Source organism: Chiloscyllium punctatum, chromosome 6 (assembly GCF_047496795.1).
Source record: "Chiloscyllium punctatum isolate Juve2018m chromosome 6, sChiPun1.3, whole genome shotgun sequence".
NCBI lineage: Eukaryota > Metazoa > Chordata > Chondrichthyes > Orectolobiformes > Hemiscylliidae > Chiloscyllium > Chiloscyllium punctatum.
In genome coordinates, this window is record NC_092744.1 from 34,484,466 (window position 1) to 34,499,717 (window position 15,252).

At 38.9% G+C, this 15,252-nt stretch overlaps 1 protein-coding gene across 8 annotated transcripts in view; it reads left to right on the plus strand.

Annotated features, from left to right (window-relative positions):
- Positions 1–15,252, plus strand: part of lrch3 (leucine-rich repeats and calponin homology (CH) domain containing 3) — a 204,011-nt gene that overhangs the window by 171,126 nt on the left and 17,633 nt on the right. For all 8 annotated transcript variants that reach the window (XM_072572386.1, XM_072572390.1, XM_072572389.1 and 5 more), the window contains 4 exons: positions 7,196–7,256; positions 8,477–8,593; positions 9,863–9,975; positions 12,690–12,827. In XM_072572386.1, coding sequence (XP_072428487.1) covers positions 7,196–7,256; positions 8,477–8,593; positions 9,863–9,975; positions 12,690–12,827 — 429 coding nt within the window. The remainder of the gene's footprint in view (positions 1–7,195; positions 7,257–8,476; positions 8,594–9,862; positions 9,976–12,689; positions 12,828–15,252) is intronic.

The window sequence follows — 15,252 nt, forward strand, 5'->3', positions numbered from 1 at the left end:
TCTCCATTCTTATTTTCCTGTCATTAAAATGTTAGGCATGCCCTAAACAGAATTTTCATTTTCCCACACATTGCATTTTTTTCTGCTTAGTATATTTTGTGTAATACAGAACTTTTGCTGTTCTTGATTTTGTTAGAAATTTATTACATTTTCTTTTCGAGGCCCAATTTCAATACTGTTTATTATGTTCTGAAAAGTAGACTGCTATGCCATCAGTACAGCAGTGCAACTTGTGCAAAATATGCTACTGTAAGATATGTTAACTGAGACATAGAAACGGAAGAAATTTTAGACCTTTACTATATCATCGATGAATGTTGCTTTCCTATCATCTCGCCACTGGAGAAGAATTTGATTGCATTATCTGTGACAAATTTTATGGTAAAATATTGAACCGTCTTTGCTTGCAATATATACTTTGTTTTTTTTAAATTTATTTAATTAGCATGGTCTTTCATTCTTATGTAGAAATTATACTGTCCCAGATACTGAAAGCTATCCTTTCAACTGTCTCTCATCCTCTTTCCTTCTATCCCTGTTGCTAACATAGAAAAACTCTTCATGCTGACTAAAAGAACGTAACGGTATGTGTCACTCATATTAAGAAAAAATGTAGACATTATCTGATCCATGACATGTTTTGTTTTAAACTCATTTTAAAGTATAAGCTCTCTGGAGATGAGATAACTTCACACTCTGCACTTATGCTCAAGTATGTGAAGTAGTAAGCCTGTAAAACCAAATCAATCATTGATATTGCCAAGCTTGAGCTATAGAAAACTTTTGCAGTAATAATGTATACATGACACCTGTTTTAATAGTAAAAAGTGCATTGTTAGCCAACGTAAAAAGATTGGATCACTTATCTCGTCAGAAAAGCACAGGAATTCCACTTCATTTCCAAAGTGAGTTGTATACACTCATATTCCTTTTCATAGTGTAAGAATGGCCCCTTACCCTCACAAATGACCAAAAAAAAGCTTGATTCATTCCTGTGTAAATTCTGCCACAGGAGAGATTCAAAATTGGCCACAGTTCTGCTCAATAACTTTGAGCAGACAGATTGTGCAGGTTGTTCACAAAGCTTGCATTTGATTTCAGAGATGTGGCAATAACAAGACTGAACACTCTCTTGTCCTGGTTTGGATTCAGTCTGCATTAAAATGCAGCCTTCCCAGAAGTTCAACCTACGATGATTTAACGTTTTACACTTTCATTTTCTGCTTGCATCAAGTTCACAAATGGTTTCTTGAAACAAATTTGTTTAGTTACTATTGATTACAGTCATGTAATCAATGACTGTAATCAATAGTACGTATGGTTTAAAAAACAACTTCGGAAATTGCATCTTCTGTAAAACCAAGTTACTATAAAGCGTAAGAAATATTGCTTTTGTTTCAGAAAGAATTAACTTCCACTCTTGAAATTAAAAGTTAGACGTTACCTTTGAAAAAGACCAGAATCTTAAGTGAATTATAGTGCATGTTGATTTATTATGATTGTATTCTTTGTGAAGCATTGCATCCTTGGTTAACAAAGTAATTAAAGGTCTTTCTACTACTTGAGTTCAACTGCCTCAACATGTCGTTTTCAGTTCTGCCCCACTAGTAGCAACTCTAGTTGATCGAAGCGTGCCAACTTAGTGACAGGAAAAGCAGCTCGAGTCAAATTTGCCACAACGTAATATTTGCAGTAGTTAATCAACAAATTGTACGTTGGTTACAAATCAAATTGTTCCTCAATTTTGTGTTGATAGCATCTTGATGGTGAAGGGATGAGAGAGATGAGGATCAGGAATGAAAGTCTGGAAGAAAACTGTCTGGAGGATATTTACAACGATAACAACATGAAGCTAGGGAAAGGACGATCAATTTAAAAATAATTGTATTATTCACCCACTTTGATTATAATGCAGCCTTGATCCAAATAGTCAGTTTATGTTCATTACATTCATTGACAAACTCCAAGTGAGGAGCCAAGTGTGCACAACCAAATTTGTAAGAAGCGAGAAAAGGACACAAATGGAAATAAATGATTGATCTTCTAATGGAGTTTCCAAAGTCTACCTTGTATGTGGAAAGAAACTAAAGTATTCCACATGTGAGGTCAAAAGAATAAGCTGAAGAAAGTGCAATGACTCTTGATTTCAACACTGGTTGTAGTTCATTTGTAATAAAATATTGAAACACCTGGCTTCGGGCTATAAGCATAGTAGTGGGACGTTGTGTGTGGCATCAGAGGAAATAGAGGAAGTGCAAAATGAATACTTTTTGTCAGTATTCACAGTAGAAAAAGACAATGAGGTTGACGAGAATACTGAGGTACAGGCTACTAGACTAGATGGGATTGAGATGCATAAGGAGGAGGTTATAGCATTTATGGAAAATGAAAAAATACATAAGTCTTCTGGGCCAGATGGGATTTATCCTAGGATTCTCTGAGAAGCCAGGGAGAAGATTGCCAAGCCTTTGGCTTTGATCTTTATGTCGTCATTGTCTATAGGAATAGTGCCAGAAGAGTGGAGGATAGCAAATGTTCCCTTGTTCAAGAAGAGGAGTGGAGACAACCCTGGAAATTATAGACCTTTACTTTGGTTGTGGGTAAAGTGTTGGAAAGGGTTATAAGAGATGGGATTTATATTCATCTTGATAGCAATCAGTTGATTTGGGATAGTCAACATGGTTTTGAGAAGGGTAGGTCATGCCTCACAAACCTTATTGAGTTCGTTAAGGAGGTGACCATACAGGTGGATGAGGGTAAAGTGGTTGATGTGTTGTATATGGATTTCAGTAAGGTATTTGATAAGGTTCCCCACGGTGGGCTATTGCACAAAATGTGGAGGCTTGCAATTGAGTTTGATTTAGCAGTTTGGATCAGACATTGGCTAGCTGAAAGAAGACAAAGGGTGGTGGTTGATGGAAAATACTCATCCTGGAGTTCAGTTACTAGTGGCATACCACAAGGATCTGTTTTGAGCCCACTGTTGTTTGTTATTTATATCAATGACCTGGATGAGGGCATAGAAGGATGAGTTAGTAAATTTGCAGATGACACAAAGGTTGGTAGAGTTGTGGACAGTGATGAAGGATGTTGTAGGTTACAGAGAGACATAGATAAGCTGCAGGGCTGAGAGGTGGCAGTGGAGTTTAATGCAGAAAAGTGAGTGAATCACTTTTGAAGGAGTAACAGGAACTGGGCTAATGGTAAGATTCTTGGTAGTATAGATGAGCAGAGGGATCTCAGTGTCCAGGTACATAGATCCCTGAAAGTTGCCACCCAGGTTGACAAGGTTGTTAAGAAGGCATATGGTGTGTTAGCTTTTAATGGTAGAGGAATTGAGTTTTGGAACTGTGAGATCATGCTGTACAAAACTCTGGTGCGGCCATATTTGGAGTAACGCATACAGCTCTGGTCACTGCATTATAAGAAGGCTGTGGAAGCTTTGCAAAGGGTTTAGAGGAGATTTACTACGATGTTGCCTGGTATGGAGGGAAAATCTTATGAAGAAAGACTGAAGGACTTGAGACTGTTTTCATTAGAGAGAAGAAGGTTGAGAGGCAACTTAATTGAGACATATAAGATCATCAGAGGGTTAGATAGATTGGACAGTGAGAGCCTTTTTCCTTGGATGGAAATAGCTAGCACGAGGGGACAAGCTTTAAATTGAGGGGTAATCAATATCGAGCAGATGTCAGAGGTAGTTTCTTTACTCTGAGTAGTAGGGGCATGGAATGCACTGCCTGCAATAGTAATAGCCTCACCAACCTTAAGGGCATTTAAATGGTCATTGGATAGACATATGGACAAGAATGGAATTGTGCAGGTTAGAAGGGCTTCACATTGGTTCCACAGGTCGGTGCAACCTGTGGAACAGAACAGGCCCTTTGGCCCTTGATGTTCTGTCATGTTCTATGTTCTACTTAGTGTCTAAACGCAGAGCTTGTTCTCTGAAAATGATCTTTCTGAAATTAACTCTATTTTAAGAATGCAGAACATACTTCATTCAGTTCTAGCACGGTGGCACAGTGGTTAGCACTGCTGCCTCACAGCGCCAGAGACCCGGGTTCAATTCCCGCCTCAGGCGACTCTCTGTGTGGAGTTTGCACATTCTCCCCGTGTCTGCGTGGGTTTCCTCCGGGTGCTCCGGTTTCCTCCCACACTCCAAAGATGTGCAGGTCAGGTGAATTGGCCATGCTAAATTGCCTGTAGTATTAGGTAAGGGGTAGATGTAGGGATATGGGTGGGTTGCGCTTCGGCGGGGCGGTGTGGACTTGTTGGGCCGAAGGGCCTGTTTCCACACTGTAAGTAATCTAATCTAATCTAATCTAATCTATAGTCAGATTATGGTTTGGATGAAAATTATCTGATGGCCATGCTTATTTTGTGATTGTTTGTTCATGCCTTTCATTTAAAAGTATTTTTAAAACTGTTTGTTTCTTTGTTTGAGATGGAACATGAACATACATTAATACAGGGGAAGGTCTTTCTGTTCAATATTTGCAGAAAACTCATGATTGTGTAAATCACCTAAGCTAAGTGTAGCTAAATGATTTGTTTAATCTTCTTGTCAATGTCTTTTCAATTTATAGAACTCTTATTTGAAGAGTTTTGGCACATCACTTCACCATCAAAAACAAAGTCCATTGTCATTTTATTACTAATTACTTATGTTTCTTCGATAGTTATTCACAATTACATGATTTTTAGAATGCCCAGCCTATTCAAATGCTCCTGAAACAAATTTTATGTATGGGGCTAGACCACGCTAATCCAAAAATGTCATTTAACATGGACATTATCATTGTCTGTACATTTTACCCTCAATTAAGAGATGTTAGATAAAAGTCTTAATTAGGAGTCTTTAGCTATCATTAAGGGAATTTCATTAATAGATTTAGATGTTTACAGCACAGAAGGATGCCATTAGGCCCATAACCTCGAGGCTATGAAAACACAAGTAAATAAATGTTACAAGACTATTCTTTCAGGCAGTGAGTTTTAGACTCCCACTACCCTCTGGGTGAAATAATTTCTGTTCAACTCTCCTCCAAGCCTTCTGCCTCTTAATTTAAGGTAATAACGCTGGTTGTTCAGTCCTCTACTTATGGAAAAGGTACCATCCTATCTACCGGTTTATGCCCCTCATCATCTTACACAGTTCCATTGAGTCACCCTTCAACCTTTGCTGCTCCAAAAAAACAATCCTAGCCTATTTAAACTTTCCACATAGCTCAGACTCTGCAGCCCAGGCAGCATCCTAGCGAAATCCTCTGCACCCAGCTAAAATAGTCACAGCCATCCTACAATGTGGTGACCAGAAACTGCATGCAGTACTCTAGTCATGGGCTAACCACATCAGCGTTTTATACATTTCAGCATAACCTTACGCTTGTACTCTGAGTTTTCCCATGTGCTGTCCGAGTAATCTTATCGGTCTGGCCTGCTACCTTCATTGATCTGTGGATGTGCAAATGAATGTCCTTCTGATCTTCAGAACTTCCCAGGGTCCAACTATTTCCAGTTAAGTCCCTTGCCCCATTAGCCCTCCCCAGGTGCATTACCTATAAGAGTCTAGATTCTTATAAACTACTGACCTATGCCCCTCAATTCTCATTAGACTTGAATTATCTTTACAGATCCCTAATTTGCTCTTGCCCACCTGATTTTTGTGCCTTTTGTCCAGCACTTGTAAGTGAGAAACCTGGCTGACCCTTTGCTCCTCCAGTCCAAGTTCTAGAACATATATGCGGATAAAATCTAAGGCTTGCCTGGTTTGAATGCTTTACTGTTAGACAAATGGAATATCCACATAAAAGAATTATGATGTACAATTGCATAGGTTGAGTTTTCTGTGGAACATTTTCAGCATTCACACTACTGTTTCAATGTCTAATCAAGAGTACTATTTTCTTGCCAGTGCTGTCTGATGGCTTGTGTAATGAAAGTGACTTTGTAATTGGCTCAATTCTAATTCTTCGAGCAGAAAGTGAGGACTGCAGATGCTGGAGATCAGAGCTGAAAATGTGTTGCTGGAAAAGCGCAGCAGGTCAGGCAGCATCCAAGAAACAGGAGAATCGACGTTTCGGGCGAAAGCCCTTCTTCAGGAATGAGGAAAGTGTGTCCAGCAGGCTAAGATAAAAGGTAGGGAGGAGGGACTTGGGGGAGGGGCGTTGGAAATACGATAGGTGGAAGGAGGTCAAGGTGAGGGTGATAGGCCGGAGTGGGGTGGGGGGGGCGGAGAGATCAGGAAGCAGATTGCAGGTTAGGAAGGTGGTGCTGAGTTCAAAGGATTTAATCCCGTAGCTCAACACTTCAACTCCCCCTCCCACTCCACCAAGGACATGCAGGTCTTTGGACTCCTCCATCGCCAGACCATAGCAACACGACGGTTGGAGGAAGAGCGCCTCATCTTCCGCCTGGGAACCCTCCAACCACAAGGGATGAACTCAGATTTCTCCAGTTTCCTCATTTCCCCTCCCCCCACCTTGTCTCAGTCAAATCCCTCGAACTCAGCACCGCCTTCCTAACCTGCAATCTTCTTCCTGACCTCTCCGCCCCCACCCCACTCCGGCCTATCACCCTCACCTTGACCTCCTTCCACCTATCGCATTTCCAACGCCCCTCCCCCAAGTCCCTCTTCCCTACCTTTTATCTTAGCCTGCTGGACACACTTTCCTCATTCCTGTAGAAGGGCTTACGCCCGAAACGTCGATTCTCCTGTTCCTTGGATGCTGCCTGACCTGCGCTTTTCCAGCAACACATTTTCAGCTCAATTCTAATTCTGTTGAAATTTCAATTATATCATATTTGCAGATTAGTTTGGATTTGGCTTTTGAAGTAAGACAAAATTAACTTTCTTAAAGACCTTTGCAGATTGTCTTCTCTGTTTTACTTCAGTTGTTTTTCTAACTTAATCATGATACTTAACTACCTGTAAGCAAAAATTATTATAATTTTTAATGATCCCTTGTTGACAACTTTATCTGTTACTTTGCCCTGAAGAAATAAAATAGGTATTGATTTGGCATTGAAGAGGAAGAAAGATATATTACAGAAAACTGATCCCCTTCATACTCTATTGTTCTGAAGCAAACTAAGTTTAATATATTTGAGAATTTGCTTCACACTTCTTATTTCTAATCCCCCAGACCAGTTTATCTGCTACTGTAAAAGGTTTTGATTTTCTATCTTGTAGACTGAAGAAAGACCGCCTGTATCACCATGTGCCTCTGTTACCCAATCATCTGTCAACATAGGTAAGAGGCAGCCAAATATAAAAAAATTATATTGTAACGTGCTCCATCTATGTAATGTGTTTGTGAAAATGTATTTCTCGAGTTGATGACATGAAATATTTATTTAACCTTGTTTAGTTATCCTAGAATGAAATAATGTTTTTTGTATTCATGGTAAATCTTAATTCTAGGATCAGATTCCATAGATATGATTACATTTTGCAGTTCGCAAAAATATGTCATAGGGTGCCTTTTAAAATGTGCAGTGGATCTGATGTGGCTCATGTTTATAAAGCACTAACCCCTCCGACTAATGTTGTCACAAACCTCAACATTTGGAAATCCGACAACACCTGGTTGAACTCCTTCAAATTGAAATTGAATTGGCACTGTACTGATGGAAGTTTACAAATAGATTTTTCCAATGGTTTCCTGAAGGAAAGTGTATATAACAAATGGATTTCCATTCTTAATCTGTGATTAATTAACTTTTTTGAATTTGGGCTCAAATTAGTATATAATAAATTTGTCTCAATGTCATCTGGCTTAAAGAAAAGCCAGATCAGTCCTGACCTTAGTAATATCCCGTGTTTCTTGCAAATGATTTAAGGGTCACATACACTTGTTATCAAGTTAAAACTTCTTTTGTTAAAAAGCCTGTTTTGAATCATCAATGGAAATTAATGTATGGACATCTGTACATATGGAGTAGCACTCCAGAATTCACTGCCTTCTGGACAGAAGGAAAGGAAAGCATTGTACAAACTACTTTTGGAACAGATCCCAAGTCGCTGCAAGTTTTACAAACTTTGCTATGTTTAACCTATTTCACAAATCAGTCCCCTGTTATTTTCCCAACTCTCATCACTACTAAAAACAATAACCTGGGAAAATGTTTCGCACAGAAATTGAAAGGAGCAAATGCACAACAGGTTTGTCAACATTTGGAGGAAAAAAAATTAACATTTTGGATGCTGTAAGAAACCATGTTAGCAGTGAAATAAAAAAAAACTTTTCACCATTAAAACCTTATCACCATTTTGAAACCCTTCTGCACCAAGTCATTTACCACTATCTTACTATTGCAGTATAATTGCATTGTTAATTTGATTTTTGCCCATTTTAATATTTGTTTTCTCATTTCTATCTCTGTTTCTTGCTTCTACTACTTGTTGATTAACTCTTTCCGAAAACTGGCCATCAAATTCTGCTCATTTGTACATTCTTGCCTCTGGCTGCAGTCCAGTCTGTTCCTCCTTATCCTGGTTCTTCTCCGCACTCTTACCAACAGCCCACACATACTCAGCGACTTGAGAACTTCCTATTCAGAGCGACCGCAAGAGATGAGATAATAAAAGGTAGGTTGGACATGAAAGTAGAATATTCCATTATCCAAATATGTCAGTAGAACCAGGGTTTATCAATAAAGATTTGTCACTGAAGTATTTGTCTCTGTGTAGCTGTATAATATTTTTAAATATACTATCTTATGAAGAAGATAGGCATTGACAAAAAGTGATGCTGAAAACAAACTCTTACTTTGTTTCTTTTTGTGCCACCTTAATTTTACAATGTTAACAAAAATGCTGTGATTGAAACAGATAGTATATGAATAGTTACTCAGGCTGAAAAACAGATTTGAATCTGGCAGTCCCAGGGGTTTTCATTATTTATAGTTCCAAATGTTTATCTTAAGTTAAGCAACAGGTACTCAATGTTTATTCATGTTCTAAAATGTCTTTCTCTTACATGAATATATAGAAACTATTGGCAGCATGCCTTGAGTTGTGTAAGCCTCAAATTCTGAAATTTCCTTCATAATTCTTTCCACTTCCTTCTTTTCCTTTCATTCCTTTGATAAATCCATCTCCTCTACGAAGCTTTGAGTTATGCTGCTCATATCACCTTCATGACCTCAGTGTCCAACATTCTAAAAATGTCTCTGAAGTGTCTGGTCATCTTTTTCTATGTTAAAGACACTATCTAACTTGCTTCCATTTTTATAAAGATGTCAACTTGATGTCTTGGTACAGTTTTATGAATCAAACAGACTAAGAAAATAAGCATCTGATCCCCAAACTACGCTAATCTCAGCCGATTTCCATGAAGGCAACAATAAATAGTACATCAGATTGGGGAAGGGAAATAATCTCATAATCTATTTCTCATCATTAATTATTTGATAATCCCTGGTGAAAATGAATATGGATATATGTCAGAATTTAAAAAGTGTTAGACAGATGACCCACCTGCACCCTGTCCACTGTTCTGCTCATTCGTGCTAATGATTCCTTGAACAATGTACAAGGAATCTGACAAAGTGAAACTGTGCCACTTTGAGCAGTTAAGTGTCTTCAGAAAGACAACATTGAAGAAAAGAAGTAGAAGCCACATTGTACATTTATTCTCATTATTCATGACACAACTTTCTTTTCTGATTGAATCTAAATTTCTTGTTTTGTCACGAATGAACTGGTCTCAACTGATGTATCGGGATTGTATCTTGATAGCAGATATTATTCAATTCCACTAAACTATAAGTTTGTAACAAAAAAGTGCAATAATGATGCTAACATATAACAGGAATGTTCCTTTTCTTATGCAAAATCTGTCTTCTGTATCTTTAGATGTGAATTCTTCCACCTCCTCTTTTCCTCCTAACCAGGACTCTGAGGACACCTTGATATTGCAGAACCAGAAGCAATGTGATGAACAGAGAGTCCTACAGCAGCTACGGAAGGTGATCTAGTTGTTCATTTGTTCATCAAAACAGAAGTTTTGTTATATAGTTAGTGTAAAAGAAAATTTTGAAGAAGAATATATTAAACGTACGATTTGTAGAATGTGAAGTTACTAACTTGCTGCATCTTTACTTTGTGGCAACATCTTGAATTTACCTTATTCTACCAATCGGTGTACGGTTGATCTGCTATAATGCACATTTTGTTCATGCAAATTAGCTGTAATGCGATTGATAAACTGGGGACATTATTTCTAAAGCATGAACTTTTAAAGTGTATGTTGGTTATAATGTGATTCTGGCTCCATTAATTTAAATGGTGCTGCTATTACACAATTTTCTTATAACACATGATTGCATGAGAATGGAACTACTGCGTTAGAGTAGAACTGACTGTACAGAATCATTACTGTGCAGAAGAAGGCGATTCTGCCCAGTGTCTACAACAGCTTTCCGAATTAGCAACTTATCTCCTAACATTTCCCAACCTCTTCCCTGTACTTTTGTACATTTTTCATTTTCAGAAAACAACCTAATAACCTTTTTTAATGCCTGAATTGAACTTGTCTCCACCGCACTCTCGAGCAGTGCATTCCAGTCTTTAACTACACATTATGTGAAAACCTTTTGCCTGATGTTATATTTTACTTCCCTTGCTAATTACTTAAAATCTGTGCATTCTCACCTGTCATTCTTTTCACACGTGAGAACAGTTTCTCCTATCCAATCTGTCCATACCCTTGAGAATCTGAGTACCTCTATCAAATTTCTCAGCATTTTTCAAGAAAAACAGTCTCAACTTTACCAGTCTACTTAGCAAACTAAAGTCCCTCATCCCTGGAATCATTCTTATGAATAATTTCTATATGCTCGAAATGTCTTCACATCTTTCCAAAACGTGCAGAACTGAATTCAGACATCCAGCTGAGGTTGAATTAATGTCTTATGAGTTCAGCACGCTCTTGCTTTGTACTAAAGCTGAGGCCCTGTATCCTTTCTCAACTTGTCCTGCCACCTTCAGTGACTTATTCACACATAACACAGAGTTCCCTTTGCCCCTACACCATCTTTATATTGCATCCTTTATTTTACATTATGATTAGATTACATTACAGTGTGGAAACAGGCCCTTCAGCCCAACAAGTCCACACTGACTCGCTGAAGCGCAACCCACCCAGACCCATTCACCTAACACTACGGGCAATTTAGCATGGCCAATTCACCTAACCTGCGCATTTTTGGACTGTGGGAGGAAACTGGAGCACCCAGAGGAAACCCACGTAGACACTGGGCGAATGTGCAAACTCCACACAGTCAGTCACCTGAGGTGGGAATTGAACCTGGGTCTCTGGCGCTGTGAGGCAGTGCTAACCATTGTGCCACCATGCTACCCACTGCCACCATGCCGCCCACCATCTCACCATTTGTTCTATCAAAATGAATCATTTCATCTTTCTCCACATTATCTGTTACGTATCCACTCATTCCATTAACTTGTCAATGTCCTTTTGAAGTTCTGCACTATACTCTTTGCAGTTCAAAAAGCTCTCAAGTTTTCCATCATATTCAAGTTTTTCATTTGTGCACAATACCCCAAGGTCTCAGTCACCAATGTACATGAAGAACAAGAGACTTATCACTGATGGTGCAGATTTTCACGATAAAATGAAAGACACTGTTAACATCTACTGACTGTTTCCTGTCATTTCGCCAGTTTTGTATCCACATTGTTTTTTATTTCATGAACTATAACTTGGCTCACACATTTGCTGTGAAACTATATCACCTATCTTTGGAAATTCATGTATGCTACATCAGCCTTCTCTGCTACTTCCTCAAAAAGCTCCAAATTAGTCAAACACTACTTTCCCTTAATAAATTTGTGTGCATTTCCTTAATTAACCCAGTTGTCCTTAATTAGCTACTAATTATGTCTCATGTTTCTGCAAGTTTTCCCCCCACTGAAGTTAAACTGACTGGCCTACAGGTGCTGGGCTTATCTTTACATCCTTATTTGAACAGAGGTCAAACATGCACAATTCTCTAGTTGTCCGGCACTGCTCTGTAGTCTAAAGAAGACTGGAAAATTATAGCCAGTACCCCCACAAATTCCATTCTCACTGTGCTCAGTCTCTTCGGATGCATCTTATCTGGTCCTTGTTTTTTATACACTTTTAAGTTTAGGTAATCTGCCCAACATCACCTCATCAATTTTAAATCTTCCAAATGCCTCTTTTTTTTCACCATGAACATCACACCATCTTCTTCCTTGGTAAAGGCAGATGCAAATTACTCATTTAATCCCTCAACAATGTCAATATAATTCTTCTCATACTTGAGATTATCCTGTTTATATTGTTCAATTACAGAATTGTATCTAATGTTTTACACTGCTGAGTTTTGCAAGTACTACCGAATGGACATTGCTGTCTTTCCTGAACACCTTGTATCCAGGAATATTTAATGCCCATGCTTGCCATTCTTTGATCCAGGTCTCTGTTAAAATCACAGTGTCCTATTTTGATATTGCAATCATGCTTAAGATTAGAAACACACCAATCTTTCTTTCCACTCTCCGTAAATTCTGTTTTGAATTCATCCACAAGTTCCAGTTCTGAAAGGTCAGTGCTTTACCTAGCTGTCCCCTTCACTGCCAATAATCATGTTTATCTATGACCAAAGAGTTATATATTTCTCTCTGGTTGACTTTTCAGAACATTGAAACAAGGTTAAAGATTTCTCTCCCAAGTGATCTTGGCTCAGCACTAACAGATGGTGTTGTTCTCTGTCATCTCGCTAATCATGTGAGACCACGGTCAGTGCCCAGTATACATGTGCCATCTCCAGCTGTGGTGAGTATTCTGAATTCTGATGCTATTAAAAATTGCAGTGCAAATGCTGAGTATTTCCCTTTTAGATAGGATGTGGGTAATGCTTGCTACCTGACAATGGTATCATTGATAAATGATATTCTTGTCATTCGCTCACGAGCTGTACATATCGCCAGCTAGGCCAGCATTTAATCCCTAATTCTTGAAGTAGGTTCTGATATCTGCCTTTTTGAATAACTGCAATCCATGTGCTGTATGAACATAGAAATGGAATAGGCCATTCAGCCTGTCAAGCTTGCTCTGACATTTTGCACGATCACAGCTAATAAAATATTTAAATACATTTTACCCACATTATCCTCAAAACCCGTTATGCATTGATAATCAAATATTTATCAACCTCTATTTTAAATATGATGAAAGATTGAGTTTCCACAACCTTCTGGCTCAGAGAATTCCCACGATTCACCTCCCTCTGAATAAAAAGAATTTCTCCTCATCTCAATCCATAGTATCATCCTCCTTACTTGTAAAGTGTGACCCCTGGTTCTTGACACTCAAGTCAGGGGAAACATTTTATCTGCATCCACTCCTTAAATATTTTGTAGGTTTCGATGAAATCACCTCTTGTTCTTTGAAATCCTAGAGAATACTGGCCCAGTTTTCTCAATCTCTCTTTGTAGGAGAATCCCTTCATCCCAGGAACAAATCTGGAATGTCTTCTACTCAAAAAAGCAGGACAAATCCAAACAGATCCATTACCTTACCATCAGTCTACTCTTAATTATCAATAAAATGATACAAGCTGTTTTGAACGGCACTATCAAGCATCTGTTCATCATTCAACATTAACCTTGTCACTGAAGAGACATTTGTGGTCTGCCAGGGCCACTCAGTTTATTATAGCTTTAGTTAAAACATGGACAAACGATCTGAATTCTAGAGGTGAGATGAGAGAGATAGCCCTCAACATCAAGGCTGCATTCAACTGAGTATGGCATCAAGGAGCCCTAGTTAAATTGGAATCAATGGGGCTCAGGGCAAACTCCACTAGTTGTAGTCATATCTGGCGTAGAGGAAGATGGTTGTGGTTGTTAAAAGTCAGTCATCTCCATTCCAGGACATCCCTGCAGGAAAAGGTCAGACAATATCTGTGAAGAGAAATCAGAGTTAATGTTTTGGGTCAAGTGACCCTTCCTCAGAACCTGAGGAATCTGATATTGATTTCTGTTTGTCTCTCTGATTTACAGCATCTGCAGTTCTTTTGGTTTTTATTTAGTACTCATCTCTACAGAAGTTCCTCAGGGTAGTGTCCTAGGCCCAACCATCTTCAGCTGCTTCATCAGTGACCTTTTCTCCACCTTAAGGCCAGAATGGGGATGTTTGATGATGATTGCACCATGTTCGGCACCATTTGTGATTCCTCATATACTGAAGCAGTCCATGTTCAATTGCAACAAGATCTGGATCATTTCCAGGCTTGGGCTGACAAGTGGCAAGTAACATTCACACCATACAAATGCCAGACAATAATCATCCCCAATGCTCCAACATTCTACACACCAACCCTTGACATTCAATGGTGAAACTCAACTGGACTCACCACATAAATACAGTGATGACAAAATCAGGTTAGAGACTAGGAATACTGTGGTGAGTAACTCATCTCCTTACTCCCCAAACCCTGTCCACCATCTACAAGGCAGAAGTCAGGAGTGTAATGGAATATTCCCCACTTGCCTGAATGAGTGCAGCTCCAAAAACACTCAAGAAGTTTGACACCATCCAGAACAAAGTAGCCGCTTGATTAGCATCACATCCACAATCATCCACTCCCTCTACCATCAATGCTCAGTAGCAGTAGTGTCTCTTATCTACAAGATGCACTGCCGAAATTCACCAAAGATCCTACATCCACTTCCATCTAGAAGGACAAGGTTAACGGTTAGTTGAGAACACTACCACCTGCAAGTTCCCCTCCAAGCCATATCAGCATCCTAACTTGGAAATATGTCACTAGTCTTTCACTTGCTGGGTCAAAATCCTGGAATTCCATTCCTGAGGGCATGTGGACTACAGCAGTTCAAGAAGGCAGTTCACCACCACCACTACCTCAAGAACAACGAGGGACAGGCACGCATGTTGGCTAGCCAGTGATGAACGAATGAAAAAAAATACTATCTCTCCAGATTCATTTTCTAAGGGACCTAAATTCACTTTGACCTTTCTCTTCCTTTTCATATATTTAAAGACTCCTCCTCGTCAGTTTTTATATTCCTTGTTTGCCCTCGAATGTTTATTTTTTTCCTTTTTTTGTCCTCCTTTGCTGTATTCTGAATTTATCCCAGTCTTCGGAGCTATCTCTGACTTTGACCTCGTTATATTTTTTGTTTAAACTTAATACTCTCCTTAACTTCATTGGTTAGCTGTGATTAGTTTATCCTTC